This window comes from Rutilus rutilus (assembly GCF_951802725.1).
Source record: "Rutilus rutilus genome assembly, chromosome: 13".
In the NCBI taxonomy this organism is placed as follows: domain Eukaryota; kingdom Metazoa; phylum Chordata; class Actinopteri; order Cypriniformes; family Leuciscidae; genus Rutilus; species Rutilus rutilus.
Window position 1 is genome coordinate 15,563,716 of NC_140218.1, and position 20,068 is coordinate 15,583,783.

The 20,068-nt window shown below is 38.3% G+C and overlaps 1 protein-coding gene across 1 annotated transcript in view; it reads left to right on the forward strand.

Moving 5' to 3' along the window:
• The window catches only part of plxna2 (plexin A2), a 209,356-nt gene that overhangs the window by 88,038 nt on the left and 101,250 nt on the right, over positions 1 to 20,068 (forward strand). The window contains exon 4 of the mRNA XM_084428724.1: positions 2,403 to 2,537. Coding sequence (XP_084284850.1) covers positions 2,403 to 2,537 — 135 coding nt within the window. The remainder of the gene's footprint in view (positions 1 to 2,402; positions 2,538 to 20,068) is intronic.

Consider the following 20,068-nt stretch of genomic DNA (forward strand, 5'->3'; position numbering starts at 1 on the left):
GTTTCTGGTTTCTCTTCAAGCACTTTTGTTGTTGCACGCTTACATTCTCACATCAAAAGCATCCTCTTGGCAAGAACGTGCAGCTGGAAGGGACCGACGGTCTCAGAAGTCCCTCATACAAATACAAATACAAATACAACCACACATGCAAATACACAGAGCAATATATACACAAAGAGACACTTGTATATAGAAGCCTATAAATGAACATGCAAAATGACTATTTGAAACAGAAAGAGGCAGTATAGCATGCATTTATAAGTGAAATGATTGTCATGATTATCGGTGCTGATTGACATTAAAATCGAATACACAAGCACATGTAAAATGCTCATCTTTATTTAAAGTAGGTGACAGTGTGCACACGCACTCAACACAGAACACACAGAATGATATGTGATTGTCGGGAGTAGTTCTGCGTGGGCTCTGAGAAAGACAGCTGCACTTACACTGGAGCCAAAGGGACGGCAGCCATCTATAATGTGCATATGGGAACGAGGGAGAGAGAGAAAAGAATGTGCCAAATTCAATAATGAAAAAGTAATGAGCAAATGTTTCAGAAGGTTGTAAGGAGAAGGCAAACCTTAAGCAGAGAGAACAATGATGACAGAACGAGACTCAAGCCAGGTGACTGACAGATCAGTGGTTGGGGGGGGAAAAGTAAAAATAGAAGAAGGACAGTTTGAAAAGAGATTAAACCCATTCTGGGTCAGTGTAGCTGAAGTAATTGTACATGTAGCCTGCCACTTTAGAGCAGGGATCTTCTTCGTCTGGACTTCCAATTATATACATTATATAGATAATTTTAATGGCTTTTCAATGCAAGCCTCATAACAAAGTGTGTGAAGTATACATTATATAACAGGGGTTAGTTTTTCTATCCACCAAGATATACTAGTCCATTAAAGCTGCATGCCTCCCATCACTTTTACAGTTACATCCACAGAACCTACTGCGGTGTCCATGTCTGATTGCTTTATAGTCCCCCGTCGGACCAGTGAACACAACATTTACTTCTACAACCAGAATGCCAGACCCACTTCCTGACTGCAAATGAAGTATGTTCTTCAAAGTGCCCTCCGCGGACTACTGGACACACAGTTCTCCATGACATAAGGTCCCTGCGGTGCGCACCAGGTCGTATCAGGGTCATGCTCGGCCGAGCAAAAGGAGGCGGGTCTTGTTGACTGGCTGACATGTTTTATGTATGAACACATTTACCGTTGTGTGCTGTAAATGTCAGTTTAGTGGATTGGGAGTCTGCCGCTCACAGATGGTTTTTACATTCACTGGAGTGGACTAATGCTTGAACAGGGCTTTAGTGTAGCGTGGACATGAATTTCTTTTTTCTTTTCTTGTTTTCTACTCTTGGCCAGAATTGTGTTGAGAGACTGCAGAGAACGACAACTGTTTTGGTTATAGATTTATCATAACCGTAGCCTTTGATTGGTTTTGTTGAATGATCTTTGCTCTGTTCACTAATTCTCCTGGGTCTTTGTTTGGGTCGTCCTCAGCCTCCTCGTCTGCTCTATTGTAAAGCAGTACTAGACAGACACATGACCTTGGACTAACCCCGATCAAACTCCATGCAGGACAGCCGTAATGTGTCCTGGGCTTTCAATTGTCTTTTGGGGCGGGTGAATGCAGTGGGAGGAGACCTGTTACGTCAATTCATATTTCATTTGATTTTATAGTTTTTTGACCTGATCAAAACAGCTTTAATCTTTTGATTTAAAATATATTGTGAAAAAATCTTTAATCTTGTAAAAAAAGATTAAATATTCTATGAATATTTTTATTTTATTTTACTCAAAATAAATGTGCTAATATACTACTTTTGTATAGCTAATAAAATATTGTATAATTGTAATATTATATATCTAAAAAAAATATATATATATATGTATGTATATGTGTGTGTATATATATGTGTGTGTGTGTGTGTGTGTGTAATGTAAAATACAATGTACGTTATGAAATGTAATAAATTATTACAATATATAATACAATTATATAATTTTATTAAATTGTTCTTGTCCTATTTAGAATAAATATAAGCAATACAATTATATAGAGAGAGAACAATTGAATAATATTTTACAATTGTATTATATATTGTAATAATTTATTACATTTCATAATATATATATATATATATATATATATATATATACACACACATACATATATACATATATATATATATATATATATATATATATATATAATATATATATACATAATATGAAAAGCAACACACACTAATTGCAGTTTTGCCTTGACATTTTTTATTTATTTATTTTTTTTTTTTTATCTTGTAAGCCGAATTTTCAGATGGTGAAAATGAAAGACAAGTGGTCAATTTCTGCTCATGATGGCATGTTTTCTTCTTTTTGTCTTAGATCCGGGTTGACGGTCCTCCTCAAGGTGGCGTGCAGTATGAAACTCTGCCGGTGATCAAAGATGGAAGCCCTGTTCTCAGAGACATGGCCTTTTCCCTGGACAACAGCTTCATCTACGTCATGTCGGAGAGACAGGTCTGAATATATACATGTATATTCTCTCCCCTCTCTGCTTCTTTCTTCCATTCATAACAGCTGTAGGACGGAGAGAACGTGACAGCATCCATTAATGAAAGAGAGAAATGGGAAGAGGGTAGAGTAGCTGTGTCATTGAAGGAGAGAGTGATGGAGGGACAGCTGAAGGAGGAGAGATGGAGAGAGAACAAGGTCACCCTCCCTTGACAGCATAATGAAGAGAGAGAGAGAGAGATGGAGAGAGACCCTGCTCATACAATATCAATACACAACACTTCCCATGGGATGCATTGCAGAGTAGACGTGGGCGGTATGAGTCATTTTATATCACGGTAACCCTATACATCAAGATATTATGGAAAACACTTGGCCTCTGAGTCAAAAAAGGGTAATTGTCAAGTTATTTCTCAATAGCAACTTGTATTCTTGTAATTGCTACTTTATATCTCACAGTAGCTATGTTTCCATCCAAAGTTGCGATTTTTAACCTATTCGCAAAATTGGAATATCGCATAAACCATTTGTGAACAAAGCAGCTTTTCCATCCCATGTGTTCAAGAGAGAAAAAAAATCGTCACTTCATGGGAAATTGCCTCAAACCACCTGTAATAAAAATGGAAGTTGCTGCAATCGGGGAAGCCACTGTGGCTCTTCTTTCCGACATCATTAATGACGAAACACATTAAACCCTGTCATGTTATCCGGATGCTGGTGTTTGGGAACGCAATCATGTGAGACGGTGACAGTCTGATGACAGACTTTGGCTCAGGCATTTCAGAATGATCAAACAAACGTTTGAGATGCTGTGCATTGAAATTGGTCCGCTGGTTAGTTATCCAATCACATCCACCGGTGAGGCAAAGTCACATGAGGTTTTTGTTGTGCACTTGAGGGAATTTATGTCCTAAATGTGTTTCCATCGTAGTTTGTGCTTAGTTCTGTCTTCTTATTGGATAAAAAATATATCTACCTCACTTGAGCACAGTTTTAGATTTGATGTGTATCTTGGTATTTTCCATTTCTATATCCCAAAATGGATGTAAAAATAGGTGGATGGAAACATACCTTAGTGTGACTATTTTCACAATATGACATCATTTCTTGTTTTTGCACCTTTTTTCTCACAGTTGCAGCTTTTATCTTACAATGCGACTTTATTTAAGATGATTTGACATTTTATCTCTCCTTTTTCTTATTTTAAACTTAATTTAAACAATTACCTTCTTTCTTTTTTTTACTCTGAGGCAATATTTAGTCTTCCATAGGCTATATTTATTCTTACTGAAATTTAAAACCAAAAATTCTTTTCTTTTTTTTTATGTAGTAATGTTGATTCACATTATATATCAAGAGTCTCAAGATGGTGAAACATTATAAATGCTATTAGATGATTTGAGCAGTGGTTTGAGGGTGTTGTAAAATAACCAATAATTATAAAGTAAATCAGTTTAACTAGTTTAACGCAGCAGATTTAATTATTCTTGCCTTGACAAATATATACCATCATATCGCCCAACCCTATTTCAGACTATAAAATAAAGAGAACGAAGGGAAGAAAAAGAGAGAGACAGTCTCTAAAGAGAAGGAAAGGAAACAATACTGTCTCTGCTCAGAGATGGATGACCAGGCCGGTTGCTTACATCTCCAGGCTTTTTTTAGCATCCGTTGTAGAGGGTTGATATCTCCTCTTGGGATACACGTGGGCAGTGGGATGGGGTCGGGTGTGGCGGTAATGAGAGAGGTGGTTTAATGCACAGCGGGCTGACAGGTTCACATCATATCTGTACACGGGCGGCCCGCTGGGTCAGCCCCACTGGGCATCACGCATAGCAGCAGATGAGAGGAAAAGGGAGGAGAAAGAGAAGGAGACTTGTTGAGTAAGCACTTTGTGTCTACGCACACACCCTGTCACACTTATCAGGCACGTAGAAGTGACCCCAGAATTTTATCAACTTTGTGGCTTGAGTCCAGGGCCCTTGCATCTTCTGCTTTTTTTCTTTTCTTTCTTGCTAATATTGCTAATGTTGTTAATAAAACATGCTTTATTTTTAAAGGTAAGGTTTCAGTAAAGCTAAAAAATATTTAGAGTTAAATACAAGTTCAAACTCTATTGACAACATCTATGGTATTCTGTCAATTACCACAAATATACATGTTTATGCATTTAAACTTCCATTGTAATTTCGGTTTGTTTTACAAACTTAGGGACTTACAAACTTGTTCGTGACTAGTTTTCAAGTTCTCAGGGGTTTTCTGTGGACTAGTTCTCAGGGGTTTTCAAACTGGGGCCAAAAAAATTTAAGAAAAAGTAAAAGTATTTTACAATTTTTTTTTTTTTTTTATCTGTCCAAGTTAATGTGTAATTTTGTTTATTAAATATATATCAAGAAATCCTTTTTTTAACAAATTGCTTTTGAATGTTTACTGTGATAACAATTTCTGATTTGAATTCATATGCTACATTTTTACAAAAAAGTAAAAACTTTTTTCTAAAAAGTAACTTAATACAAAGTTTTCCAGATAAGATTTTATTAATTTACTTAAGTTTTTTTTATTCTATATATATTTATACTGTTTTCTTTTCTTTTTTCTTTTATTAATTCCATTATTTTCAATTCAGTTTAATTAAAAAAGTAGAGCAAAATAAGTAAAATATGGTACATTATTATGCAATTTTTAAAAATACTTGTTTCTGATTGGGCAGTTGTGGCAAACTGTATAAACCATCATCCGAGTCAACTGCTTTTTTATTTTATTTTATTTTATTTTATTTTATTTTATTTTATTTTATTTTATTTTATTTTATTTTATTTTATTTTATTTTATTTTATTTTATTTTATTTGTCAGGGGGGTTTTTTCTCCAGTTTTTATTCTTTATTTTATTAAAGATGAGACTTATATTTGTCTCACATAGTGTAAATGATAGGTGACAAATTATAGCTGCCTTTTTTTATTTATATTTTTGGAAGTGGGATCATCATATTTGTGGGTCTTTGGCATCAAAAAGTTTGAAAATCCCTGTTCTCATATGGAAAACAAATGTAGCTGTTTGGGATTAGGCTGTGTATATAAATTCCTGTGTATCTCTTCACTAGCGCTGAACAGTCTTTAGGGAATCGTGTACGCTGAAACCTCATAAGATTCGTCCCTCTCATGCAGTAATTCAAACCGATCCCATCGTAAAAGAGCCATAAGCACGTTCCATGATTTCTTCACCCACTTTTGTCCTGTTTTAAGTGTTTCAGGTGATTAATTCAATATTACAGCTTATTAAACGACCACGTTGAGAGGCATCGCTGAGCTCAATGAGTTCTTTCAGTCTGACTCGGGTTGAATTGCTCTCGGAGGTATTTCTCTTCATAACGCCTGCCGTATCTTCTGTGAGTTGTGTCAATATTCAGGGTGCAGGTGTGAGACGTTCTCTTGTTGGGCTGAGAGGAACAAAAACATTTTGCTAAAGACCGCACGGCCCCCGTCACCCCAGCACGCTGCTGTTTGAGGAGTCAGTCGGCGTACTCACGCTTCACACTTCACAAAATGGCTGAACCAGAGTAGTTGTTGCAGCTCTGTGGGGATGTGTAGGAAACTGTCTATATGTTTACTGGCAAAGTTGGCAGTAAATGACAGCAAAAAAAATTCTAAAATGTACAAATAGGTGAAAACAACTGATACTGGTAAAAAAAGGAAGGATAAAAAAATTGGTTGAAACGATATCGTCCAGATATATTGTGCATCGCTTAGTAATATTATAGCATTTTTTACTTTGTCATGATCTAGTCAATCTGGTAATGGATAAAATCAAGTCCTGTCTTATATTATTTTCCACATTATGAAACTTAAATGTGTTGCAAATATTATTTTATGTTGTTTTAAATGTAGTTGCACCCTTTTTTGTGACTAAACAATGGTTATGTTTAATAAGGCTTGTGATTAATGTGAAGAATGCAGTACACATGTATATGTGGGTATAGATGGATAGATTTATTATAATCATATATTTACATGCATGCATGCATGCATCAGACACCATGGGCAGCAGTGGATTTGCGGTTAGCATTCAAACATGCTCAAACCAGCATGTAATTTTACTTTATGCACACACACACACACACAGACAGACACTCCATCTTTACCCACAAACGTTTCACACTACCGCCATTCCCATTTGGCATCTATAATTCTTTTCTATGATGCCATATATTGTGCATTTTCTCAAAGACTCATAAATACAGCTCATTCCAAATGCATAGCCATCCCTCACATGAAAACAAATAGTCTAGAAACGGATTGCCTCACACTGACATAAAAAGAAATACACACACACAAACACACACCACATGTGTGTGTGTATACACACATGCATAGACTTTAGGGCTCATTGTCTCAGTGTATATGTACGAATACCATGTTAATGGTCCGTAGTTATTGGAACTGAAAGACAAATGAGCTCCAGACAGGTTGTGTCCACAACCAGAGCAGTCAAAAAAAATACAGGTTATGTCAAACGTGTTTACAGAATGTCTATGAAGGACTTGGAAGCAGGCGGTGTCTATGAAGGGCTATAGTCTTAGATCACGCAGGCGGTGAGATGGTGTCCTTTCTGTGGTAATTCATAGTCTTGTGATAAAGTGCTGTGGCTGTTTGGCTGGGGAAGGGAGCCAGAGGCTAACAGCTATGAAAGGTCAGAGCTGTTTCAGCTGATAACAGCTTTACAGAGACAGAGGGGAGAGAGTGGCGAGCGAGGGAAACAAAAAGGGAGTCGTTGAAAGAGACATGGAGACTTAGCGATGTCATGCACATTTGCTAAATGTGTGTCAAAGACGGTTTCAAAAATATCTCATCTAGGTTTTACATTCTAACTGACTGTAAACAGTCTTTATTTGTCACCGCTTTGGCAAACTGCTGCCATGTGTGTGGGAGTCTCTGTTTGAAAACCTAGTGTGCTGCATAGACGGCATCCTGAATCTGAATAGTGACAGAATTGGTACACTCTACGAATGCAAAAAAAAAAAAATTTAGATATATATTTTTATATATATATATAAATGTAATTGTTATTATTGAATTTACACACACACACACACACACACACACACACTGGGTAGTAACTGATTACATATACATATAATTTTGGAATCTGATTACTTAATCCAGATTACATTACGTTTTGAAATATTCGTAATCAGATTAGTTACTTTCATATTTTACTTTTCCATTTTTATGGTTACTAATATATGTTCTTTCTCTTTGTATTTTTATATCAGTATAGTACAAGATTATCCTATTCAAATCAATATGATAAACGAGTTAGGTCAAAAGTAATCTAAAAGTAATCAAAAAGTAGTCAGATTATGTTACCTTAAATGTGTAATTGACTACGTTACTAACTAAGATTTTTGTCTTGTAATTTGGAATCAGTAATTGCAGTAAACTACAATTTGTAAGTAATCTACACGCACTACAGCGCGCACACACACACGCACACACACACAGATAGATAGATAGATAGATAGATAGATAGATAGATAGATAGATAGATAGATAGATAGATAGATAGATAGATAGATAGATAGATAGACTGGACTTTATATTTTAGTGTATTGGATGTATTCTATATGAAATGTCTATAAATATTGCATGTGCATATAGTATATACACACATTTTGGGATTTTTTTTTTTTCCTTTTATTCATATTTTTTAAAATATGATGTGTTGGATGAACGTTTGAGCTGAGCTCTCTGGTTTTTGGAACAGTGCTTATGTGTCATCTGTACGACCTCACAATCAAATGAGGCCTGTGCACAAGCAACGCCACACCTGCTGCCATATGCAAATCCAACACATGTAACCAACTCCAGCACACACTACGGCCCTGGTCTCGCTCTCATCGAAGCGTGTAAACCAATCCCTTATGCAAACTGCGAGGAGGAAAGAAATATTGCCTTGCAGGTTTGTCTGACTAGCCTTTTTGCATATCAGCACACAAAACTAAAAAAACAAAGACATTTTTATAGGGTGAGATTGTTATAAATAGATCTATTCACTATGAATCTATGAATATAGCACATTATCTCTAACTTTAATTGAAAGACCTGATGCAGATAACTGAAATGGCACAACAGTGTGACAATTATTTTTCAATCAGGCAGGAGAGGGCTTGAGAATAGATTGTCACTATTTTGATTGGTCGTTTAATCAGTCGCACAATAAAATTGTTATTAACTCCCACCGCATTAGTGGCGAACGATTCACAATGAATCATTTATTCATTTAATTGCTGGGGCCATAGGTCAAAACCCACCAAGCATCCATTTAGAGCAATGAAAGCATAGCTTCAAAAGCACGTAATAAGATGTGAACATGTCTGTTGGCAAATGCCTCTTTTCTAGACATGCATTATGAGTCATCAGTGTCGTCCTCTGAAGCTTTGCACAGTAGTTTGATTTTGTGAGTTGGCCTTAGAAACCCGACTTGAGATTGATCTGACGTTGTCCATCCCACGCCCACTATTAAGAGCGGCGTGACATTTCCAATGCCGTGACTAACGTGGAGACGCTTGTGAATGAAGCGTTGACTTTCACAACCAAACCAGATTCTCTGCATATGTTGCTGTCATTCACATAGCCGTAAACGTTCAGGCTGAACTTGGGAATCCGAGATCTGCTCCTTATCCTCGACCCCTTCTCTCGCCTCCCCACCTCAGCTCATAAAAGCGACGTAACCGAGATCATCAACCAAATAAAGGAGCCTCCGTATTTCCACCCTGGCAATTTCTCTCCCAAGTGCTCAGCTGTGAAATTTAAAATCCATGCATGGCTTCCCTTTTTCCCCGTCTTGAAGAACCCGATTATTTGCTCTATGTCTTTGCATAGCGTTAGCCTCCTTTGGCGCACACACTTCGAGTCATATGCATGTATTTACCGTTTTGATCTCTCACTCACACACACGCACAGAGAGACACTCTAGGCCTGCACTACCTTTGTCTGGGAAATGTGTAGGAAATGAACTGTGTGGTTATCAAACGCAGGGAAATGGGATTTTTCACCCGGAGTAAGATTGTTTAGAGGCCCTCTCCTCTCTTCTACAGTCCATTTCCAGCCAGCTCCTAAAATAACACTCTTCTTCCATTACCTAGCTGAAGATTGTCTCCACGTTCAGCGCTGACCTAGTCAAATTTAGAGCCATTGCAATTGGAGGCATTTGTGATTGAATGTAACATTTCTCCAAATAGGGATAGTGTAATTTGTAACATTTTTAAGTAGCTTGAATATAGTGAAAAAACAGTGTGTATACAGTGAAAAAAAAATCCACTGTATACATTAGTGACATTTTAGTTATTTAGAATTTAATTTAATGTACTGTATATCACCAACTTCTAAGTGAAACTTAAGCTTTATGTATTTTAGGATAAAATAAGTGTCAGATTGTCAGTGTTTTGTTGCCCGATTGTCGTTTTTACCGTTTAATCAGTCATACAATAAAACTTTTAACAACTCATTAGTGGCAAACGACTCACAATTATATTTTTTTATATATAATGTATTTTATAATGCTGAGGCCATAGGTCTGAACAGCCCAGCCCCTGACAGCAGTATGAACTTGCTAGTGCTACTAGATACACAGACATGCTGCTGTGAGATGTAAGATATGCTACTGCTGCTGCTGCATAAATAGACAGATAAATCTCGTAGCAGATCTAGACAGGTGGAGCTGTGGGAGGTAGAGGGTTTCAGGGGAACTCTAATAACAAGCTGCATGACTAGCTTACAGCAAACAATGAACCAGACTATTTAAATGTTGAGTGAGCAATCTCATTGGCTGCAGGATCAACAGAGGCCAATCAGCTTGTGTCATGCGGTAATGATGTAATTGTATATTGCATGTAAAGGACCTCTCAGCCTGCGCCCTCTAGAGTTTCATGACTGAACTATACATACATACATACATATAAAAAGGTATCGCCCAATTTTATTAACATTTCTGTTCTAGCTGTGAAGCAAATAGTCAAATGTCAACTAAGTGAAATCCTGTCTGCGCAGATAGTGCACTCAAGAAGCCATATCTAGCCTGTGATTTACGCCTGGTGCCTTTGGAGTCTCTTGTTTGCCTTTGTTTGGTTTGAACTGGCCCTCATCCTGCATGCAGATTGAGTTGGCCGACAGCCACTGGTTTCTCTGTGTCTGTGTGTGTGGCGTTCTGTAAATGTGTGCGCATGTGTCTGGATGTCAGCGTTTGGGTGACTGTAGCATGGTTAGGGGGATGGGGGTATATATGATGAAAGGGCTAACAGGAAATCAACAGAGCAGAGGATGTGATTAATGAGAACAAAGCAGCATTAATATTCACTTAACAGAAGTGTGTGCGCACAGCTCCTGATTCTTATACACAATGCGCAGGAAAAGACCCAGAGCCTGGAATTCTGTTTTGCCATTTTCCGTTATTGACTAGCTCAGCTAACAATGAGCTAAACTGAGGAATTGTGCCCAAAGTTCAAGCATATTTGCCAATAAAAAAGTGCCTTCTCAGCCTCAGATGCCCTCTAGCATTGCCTTGACCCCTGGTCACCTTGTGAAAGTGCAGCTGCTCTTGCTAAAAAATGGGAACAAGGACTGTGTCTTGACCAGCGACCTCTTTTCTCCCCTCTATCCACCAATCACTGTCATTCATGCTGCCCTGGACAAAGACTTAGATTAACTGTAGCCGCCATGGTAATTGACGGGGAAGAATGAAAATGTTCTTTTTTTAAGAATAAAGAATGAGAAATGAGATCCATTGTATTCATGAGAAATTGGACCAGTCCAGCGTATCCATTATTGCGTATATCTGTTTACATCACAGTAGGTTAAGGCAACAGCTATCATGAACAGCACTTATACATTATTTATTATTCTGAATGGTATTAATTGTATTATTTATTTAAATTAACATGTTTTAGTAATGGTAAATGTAACATACTAAAACATTTTAACATCGCATAGTTATATAAATAAATGTTAATGCATTAACAAATATGAATTAACTATAAACAACAGCACAAAAATAGTACATTTGATTATTTTGTATTCTTTATTAAATAATTTCACTGTTCACTTCAATTCACAAAATTGAATAACCATTGTGTATGAAATTTGCTATATAAATAAACCTGGCCTACTATAATTAACATTAGCCAAGCTTAATAAATGGTGTAAAAATCCTGTTATTGTTAGTTCACGATATCTAATGCATTAGCTAATGCTAACAAATTAAACCTTTTTGTTGCTTGTTACTAAACTTATGAAATTACTGGAAATACAATTATTTGAAAATCCTTTTGTTTATTGTTAGCTCATGATATCTAATGCATTACTGTAGCTAATGCTAACAAATGTAGCATTTTTGTTGCTTGTTACTAAACAACTAGTTTATGAAATTAACTTGCTGTGTGTGTATATATATTAGTTCAAATGTAATATATATAGTTTGGTTTGGGGTCAGATGCAGTATCCACGCCATGAAATCCATGCTTGTGTTTTTATGAACGCCAGGGCTTGGACAATGCTAGTCTGTGACGCATGATAGCAAAAGATCATTGATGCCACACAGAGGGCTTTAGGACTGCTTGACATCTGCAGGCCATTAAATGAACAGTGATGTGCATTTTGCTTTTGTCAATCATTCTTTTTGATTAGCAATTCAATCTTGCTAGTATACTATCTTGCTAACACAATGGCAGGACTGATTGATATAATATTGTCTGTTATAATTTTTAGTGGGTCACTGCTGCACGATAGAAAGTACAGGTAGGGGAATCAATTCCAATGATAAGGTGCACGTTTAAGTGTCAACGTGACTGCTTCACTTGCTATTGACAAAGGGACAGATCAGGATAAATGCCCCTGTCGATACGTCCCGCGTCCAGCGTTATTGATGAAGCTATTTAGCCGACTCATTCTGTGAAAGCCGTTTCCAATCTCACACTCTCTCCAGACACCAGGTGGCTTTATGCCTGAACGCCGCGTATATTGCGGTCTTCGGGTCAGCGCCTGACCTGGTGTTGTGCATCAAACTGCCAGGGTCACCCTAAAGGTCAATTGTATATGGTCACCATTGCTATTCACCCTTACAGATACTCCTTCAAGACTAGAATGAACCCTCAATGTGGAGCAGTCACCATCACATGAAATGCATCCCTCCTCTTGCATTCATGCATTGCTAATTGACTAAAGCGAGGATTTGCACTAATCAGGTTTGGTGCACAAGAACCATTGGCCAGTCCTAACCTCATTATTTGATAGCAAAACTCTTGTCGGCCCCAATCAAGTGTTTAATTAAAATACGCATCGGCTTCAAGGTGCTTTCTCTTGCCCTCCGTCCCTCCGTGTTTCCACCCTCAATGCAAGCTGAGCTGTCAATAAATAATTTGTTCTGCTGCTCGGCGAACTAGCTCTTGTTCAGCTGAGAATTTGGACCTTGAGGTGAAATGTCTTTGGTTTTGTTAGTAAACAGCCCGGTTGTACCCCATGTCGCCCTCTGACCCATCAGGCTAGTCCTAGATTTAGTACAGCGAACGAAGACAAGCCAGTGTCATGCTGGTTGTTATTAAGAGTGGAGGCAGGCGCTATCGGCACTGTCTGTACCTGCTGAATGCTTGTTGCTGTCTCACAAGCCTCTAAGGGGCTTTCAGTGCGGTGTTGATTTAATAGTCTCAAATGAGGTGGTGGATATTTGAGATCTGCTTGCGTGGCTTGTTTTGGGGCCTTGTTAAGAGAGCGGTGGCTCTGTGGGGGCGCAGCATAACGCGGCTAGTAAGCAGAACCGTGGTTGAAAGCGGCAGAGGTAAGAGGGTGCATTCGGCTTTGCAATTTTTCTGTTGTGCATCAATCTCGAGTCGGACCACCCAATGAGAGATGTCGATAGCGTAAAACGGCTTGACAAGCATTAGCGGTGATGAGTGGCTAAACACGTTTCCCTGCTGTTTTGTGAAAAACGTCCAAAAAGAGTGCTGGAAAAGTTCAAATGATCTATGAAAGAGCAACCAACCTCAGCGATCGAATGAGATTAAAGCAACAAATGTATCAGTTTTAAGTGTCTAATTTTTATTATTTTTTTCTAAGTGTGTTAAGAGAAACATCTGAGGCAGAAGATAATGAGACTTCTGTGATGTAAGGAGTTTGTTTTGTCTATATCTCTATAGGAACATTCTGTTGCTCAGAGGTTTCTCTTTCATAGTTCAAGACTTAATTGTCATTCTCAGATATTTTTCATGTATCAACTTTGGCTCAGATAAACCTCCTTAGGAGAAGTAAAACTGACTCAAATGAAACATAAGACATTGACAAGCATAGGAAATCCCTTTCTTACTCAGATTTTTCTTAGCAATGTTTCATTGAAGTATCAAGTGTCTACATAGATGCTTACATCGCTCAGATGTGTTTCTATCAAAGCTCTGGAAACGATTCTCAGAAACGTTACGTTAATGGATCAGCTTGGTTTCAGATATTTCTCCTAAAACACCTAAAGAGTAGTGAAACATTTATTAGAATCACAATCAAGTCTCCAGAGCTCTGAAACTTCTGAGCAAAAACTCTTCCTTGAGATTAAAGCAAGACAAGAAAGAGATTGCATTGGCTGTCACACTAAATTCTCAGTTTTAACTCCTTGTTTCTCAGAATCATCTCATTTCTCATTTGTATCTGATCTTTATTTCCCTTAAGGAGATTTATGATAATCTGAGGCAAAGTTGATACTTAAATGATGAGAATTGTAATCTCCAGAGTTTTAACTTTTGAGCATTTTCCCAGAGATTAAAGCAGAAGACACATCTCACACTAAATTCTATTTTAGTTTTAGCTATCTATATCTCAGAATCATCTAATTTCTCAATTTTGTACTCATCATATCCCAGAAGTACATCATGTATACTATCATTTGGTTCTGTTTGTATTTCTCTAAAGGATTTTTAGGAGAAATATCTGACACAAACTTGATATTTTTCCTAGAGTCACTGAAATGAACACTTTCAAGCAACTGCGCTGTTGTCGCAGGGATCAGACGTGAGGATAGCAAGATAATACCATCTGCAATTAAAATGTTCTAGCATATCAACAGTCATTCGAGCTGTCAGCACATGACTGCATAATGCCGTAGCTTTTGTGCGTGCCCCACCACACCAAGAGGTCTCCCTGACATCCGTCACATCACTAATAATGCCGCTTCAGTCTCCTAATTGCAGGCTTTAATTGTAATAATTATTTACAAGCCTAATTAAACAAAAAAGGAGTCTCATGGAGAAGTGACTTCCAGTTCAAGTAATCAGGCTCGGTTCTGTCAAGAAACTCTGCTAGCATATTATCATTAGCGCTAGCTGTCTAATTGACGAAGGCAGTGCCGTGTGACTCGCTCTGTCTTTTTCTCTCTCTGTCTAAGAAATGACTTTGTTCCCTGTCGGTGTTGTGGAAAACAACAACCGTATCTTTCTCTATTTACAGTATTTCAGGGCTTCTTTGTCTTGAGGAATGTAAAGGAACCTGAAGGCACAACTACGTTGGTTAATGCTTTTAGAGTAAATCTTGTTTCTGCTTTTTCTCAAGGCCACTGAAGCATGGTAGTGGGCTTGTGTTTGGTTACACACTTACAGGCGTTGTTTGTTTTTCTTCTTATTTATTTAAATCCAAAATAAGTGATCATCAAAATATCGATTGAAATTAAGATATCAATTATACAAAACGAAATACTACTAACAAACTTATGAAGTGGTCAAAAATCGTCTCTGACATATTGCCATTCAATAAATTTCTACGCCCTTTATGACGTATTCAATTTTTAATTAACAGATTGAATTAAACCAAGACATAACCAAATAGTATTATGATGCTGTAACAAAAATATGAAACCAAATACATTTTCTTAAATTGCTACAACATTACCAGCCCCTAACTGTTGTCTTACAATCAATTACAACAACAACATTATTTTAGAAGATGGTAAATATATTTATGACTGATTTCTATATATTCCTCTTTGTTTTGCTAATGCATTTCAAGTATATAGCTAAATTTCTCTTTGTGAGGATAATAAATGTGTTGGCTATCAGGATAATACGTTTGTTAATATTTTGGCTAGCTAATAATGGACTTGTTATGTTGCAGAGGCTATTGACTTCACCATTTCCATGTGTCTTTCAAAACAGGTTCTTTGTATTTCCGTCCTCATTTGGCTTGATCTGGTGTCTGGCAGCGATTCCAAGATACTTCTCATTAATCGAGTCCAAGCTTTTTAAAGCCTTGGCTTCGGAGATACCGGAATAACAAAACCCCTGTCCTTCTTTTATCGATTACATCTGCCCAAATTTGAGTGGAGTCTCAGGCTGTGCCAGCCCATAATGTGTCTGCGTGCTTCCAGACAGATCCTGTCAATGTATCCCTGCTGAATGTCACAGTGGGCCCAGCACTCCTCCTCTTGTTTTGTGGCGAGAGGCTGTTAATGAAGCCCCCTGTAGATCGAGCGCTTCCCCTCCTGAGCACCTCTGCAGGTTTAGCTGCCGGTCCTGGCCGAGTCCGGGGTGAAGCCCACCCCTGCTTGCCATCCCACCAACACGGGCGCTGCCAGAGCTGCATATGCTCTTTGTCTGGGTTGCTAATGGCTCAGATGCAATTGTAAACACCCTGCACGGCGTGAGGTGATTGTTTTTTCTGGGTTACTCAGCGGTAGTGGCAAGTTCTGCCTTTTCGGGGTACAGCATGTGTCGGAAGAGCGGCTCTGATGTCTGTCCTAACGCGTTGCCGGCCAACAGTGAAAAGAATCAATCTAGCAGCTCTGCATCGGTCCTCCTGTGAAGATCATTTTGCGAGAGCTGTCAGCACTAGTAGCCGTACTGATGGATGCATCTTGCACGCTTCATGTTTGTGTCATTTACTCTTGAGGGACACGCTCTGAGACTGTAATGTCAGTACAAACCTTTGATATGTTAATAATACTCGTATGGTCTTGGACTCACTTAATAAGGCCGGGTTTCGTATCGTCAGGTTTCCCATCTCCGCTACATGACCTGCTCTCTAGAGTTAGATGTGTAAGTTATTGACAGAAGCACTGTCTTCAATTATATCCGTTCAGAGCGTGTGATGCACCGTGAATTACCATCAGGGTGATAATACTAATGCAGCGAGCGTACGCCGAGTGGGTGATGGATGTCAGCCTCGAGTGGTGCGCTGGCACAATGCTGACAGAACTCAACAGGGAGCGAGAGGCACACTGGTGGGCGATAGATGCCAGAGACAGTGATGAATGTTGGGAAGGAAATTTCATAAAGGATTGAATGAAGATTGCCCTGGACCTGTAAGGATTTTTGAGGCTATTGAAGTATTACTTTTGTGGCTGGTGTGCACCAGACACACGGCTGGTTTACAGCAGGTATAGTATTACAAGGACACCCTTTATTTATTATAAAAAATTTACATTTCATTTGTATTAGGATTATGATGATGATTTATATATTTGTTTATTCATTCATTTTATTTATTTAGCATATTATTTGTAGTAACTTTAATAAGTTACTTGTTCATAGTTTTTCTTGTTCTAAACATAAAACTAACACAATTTAGCACGGTTTATGCTTAACACAGGAAACAAAAACAACTAAACAGGGCAAATTAGCGGGAGAGCACAATTTCATAAAAGTGCCAATGGGAGTGAAAAGTTCTGCGGGTGATTTATTGACAATGTGCACATTAAAGAACACAGATTCAACCGGATCATTTCCATAATGATCAACGCAATCTACCAAGAGCAACGCAAATTAGAGTCAGGTTTAAGACGTTTTTTGGCCGTTAAATAATGGCGCAAATCTAAAACGAAAACCTTAGTAATTTGCTTTGCGTGATTCGTTTATATACTCTTCTCCCATAAATTTTGCGTCTGAAATGGAAACTCCTACAAATATTTATGCAATAAGGTCAGCCGTAAAAATAACTGTGTACACGCATTCGCGCTGCTGAAAGCTGTTAGTAAATCTGGACCTTAAAATCTTGCACTATTTTACTTATAAAATGTACTTTTTTTTTTGTGATTTAATTATTTATAAAAAAAAAAGGGATTGAGTAAGGATGAAGTGATTCGGGGCTTTTTAATGAACATTTTTACATAATTTTTACATTTGGTTCCCCCAAATCTTGAATATTCAGTGTCATTTTTGATGGGCCCCAAAACAATTGAATGAAATTTGTCTCTAAAGTTTGTTTTGATGGAACAGGCATAGCAAATGGCAGACAGCTAATACAAGGAAACCGTGTTCTAAAACCATAAGGTAAAGAAATATGTTTTGTATTAGCTATAAGCCAGAAGCTTAAGGTGATTGGTGCAGATCCATCCAGTCAAATAAAAATGAGCCACATTTGCCTCTCACTGTGCTGGCTGGATGTACAAAATGAGACCCAAAGACAGCCAAGGCTCATTACCGGAATATTTTCATGACTTTCTCTTCGACATCGTCGCAGAAGGGTCCTGTCAGAGCGGCTGGATTAAATGAGGCGAATTGAACCGCATGTGTTTTCTTTCACGTTTTTCTACAAAGTGAGGGCCCATTATTTCTTCCGGTGGTGTTTTAGGGTTCCTTTGCTCAAGCTCATCTACCTCCTCCTTGGCTGTCCTGGAGGAGGGAAAGAAATCGGGACATGTCTCTATCATATAACCGTCTCATGATCTGTTAAGGGAATAGGAACATGGGGCATCAGTTGCGTCTGCAAAATTGGCTTTTCACAGGTCCGCAGTGGGCTTGCGGCTGAATGGAAGAATCTTGTTTATGATATGACTGGTACCAGACTGGGCCACCTGAGCCATCATGGTGTTTCCCCCCTTCTCCCCAAACCTGGCCAGCCGATCACGCTGAGCATACGCCTGCAGAGCAGCCAAGAGAGCAGTGGGGTGCATCCAAACCCACCATCTGTATATACACACGCATGCAACACACAAACACACACGCTAGAGAGTTCCACAAATGCGGAGGGGGGTGGGAGATTGGCAAACAAAGAGCCATGGAAAGGGGTTTAAACCACAACACACAGTTTGTGCTGAAATCAAGTGTGGAATTTTGATGTCTTTTGTCTTCGGCTAACAAAAGAAGCCCTCATGCAGTCACACTATGACACTCTCTAATTTCACATAATCAAACCTGGATTATTATGCAGCCCCGGGTCAGAGCGACCCACTGTCTGGCTGCTTTCTTGAAATCAATAAGGCCCCTATCATCTCCCCTGCTGCTATACACCACTGCTTGAACATGTGTGTGTGTGTGAGGGAGACGGCCCTCAGCCTGTTGCTCTGAGCTTTGACAGCTGAATTATTCACTCCTCAGACAGTAGCTCAGCTTCTGCCTGCTGTCAGTTCGAACTGAATTATCAGTTTAGAGACCACCGTACTGCTGCTCTGCACTGCAAAATTTTTCGTTGTGAATTTACAATAAATAATTGGATAAATTTTGCATGACTTTCACAGTAAGGATTACAGCAATATACTGTGAAATATACTCACAGCAATTTACTGTAATTTTATATCTGTGATATTACAATGCATTGTTGTAAAAGCACAACTGTATACTGTAACTTCACAGCTTCAATGACAGCAATTACTGTGATATTACAGTACATTACTGGGGAATTACAATCTTTTGCTGTACATTGTTACAACAAGGCCCTGTATTTTACAGTGTGTACTGTGAAAGTAATGTACAAGTTGACAATAATTTACTGTGAATTTACAATCATTGTACAATTAACCCCCTCCCCCCCAACAAACAACTCTGAGGTAAAGTCAATGTTAGCCCAATGGCATATTTATTAACAAATACATATTTTTCAATGTACAGCAGATGCCAAGAACTTCAAGAGTTCAAGAAATTCAACTTTCTAGTCATAAAAGTCATCTTAAAATGCAGAAAATGCAGAGAAATTGTGCAAACTCGCAATTCAACTACCTGTCTCACAATTCAACTATTCATCTAGCTGTGTCACAATAACAGTAATGGACAGGATGGGAATGAGGCCTTCATGGCAAGATAAGAGAGCGATGAAGGAATGTCGTAAAGGGGTCAGGCGCTCCTCTCAGTCTCAAACATTATAATGAGTCCACACGTAAAAATCTTGTAGTGCAAAGTTGTCTTGAAAAATTACAAAAAGAACAAGGCTACTCAAAACTGAGCCTGACAACTACCGCTGCAAAAAAAAAACTATGATGCCCACTCAAAGTCAATAAGTTTCCTCAAAAGGGTGCTCACATGAGGGTTCATTGTTGTCCGCTTCTTGGTCTTTGAGCCTCTTTCAGGATTGATGCCCAGGAAGCACCTGTTAATAAAGCAAAGATAGTTTCAGTTTTAAATAGACTTAGGGTATGTATTGCAGACAGCATTTATCAAGGTGTGCTTTTTGCTGTGCTTTTTCCCCACATCAAACCCTAATAGATTTATAATCCAAACTTGTTAGATCTTACTCTCACCATATTTTTTTTAGCCATTTTTAGCCAAGGTGCCTCAGGTTAGGTTTGCCTGAGGCAAATAGG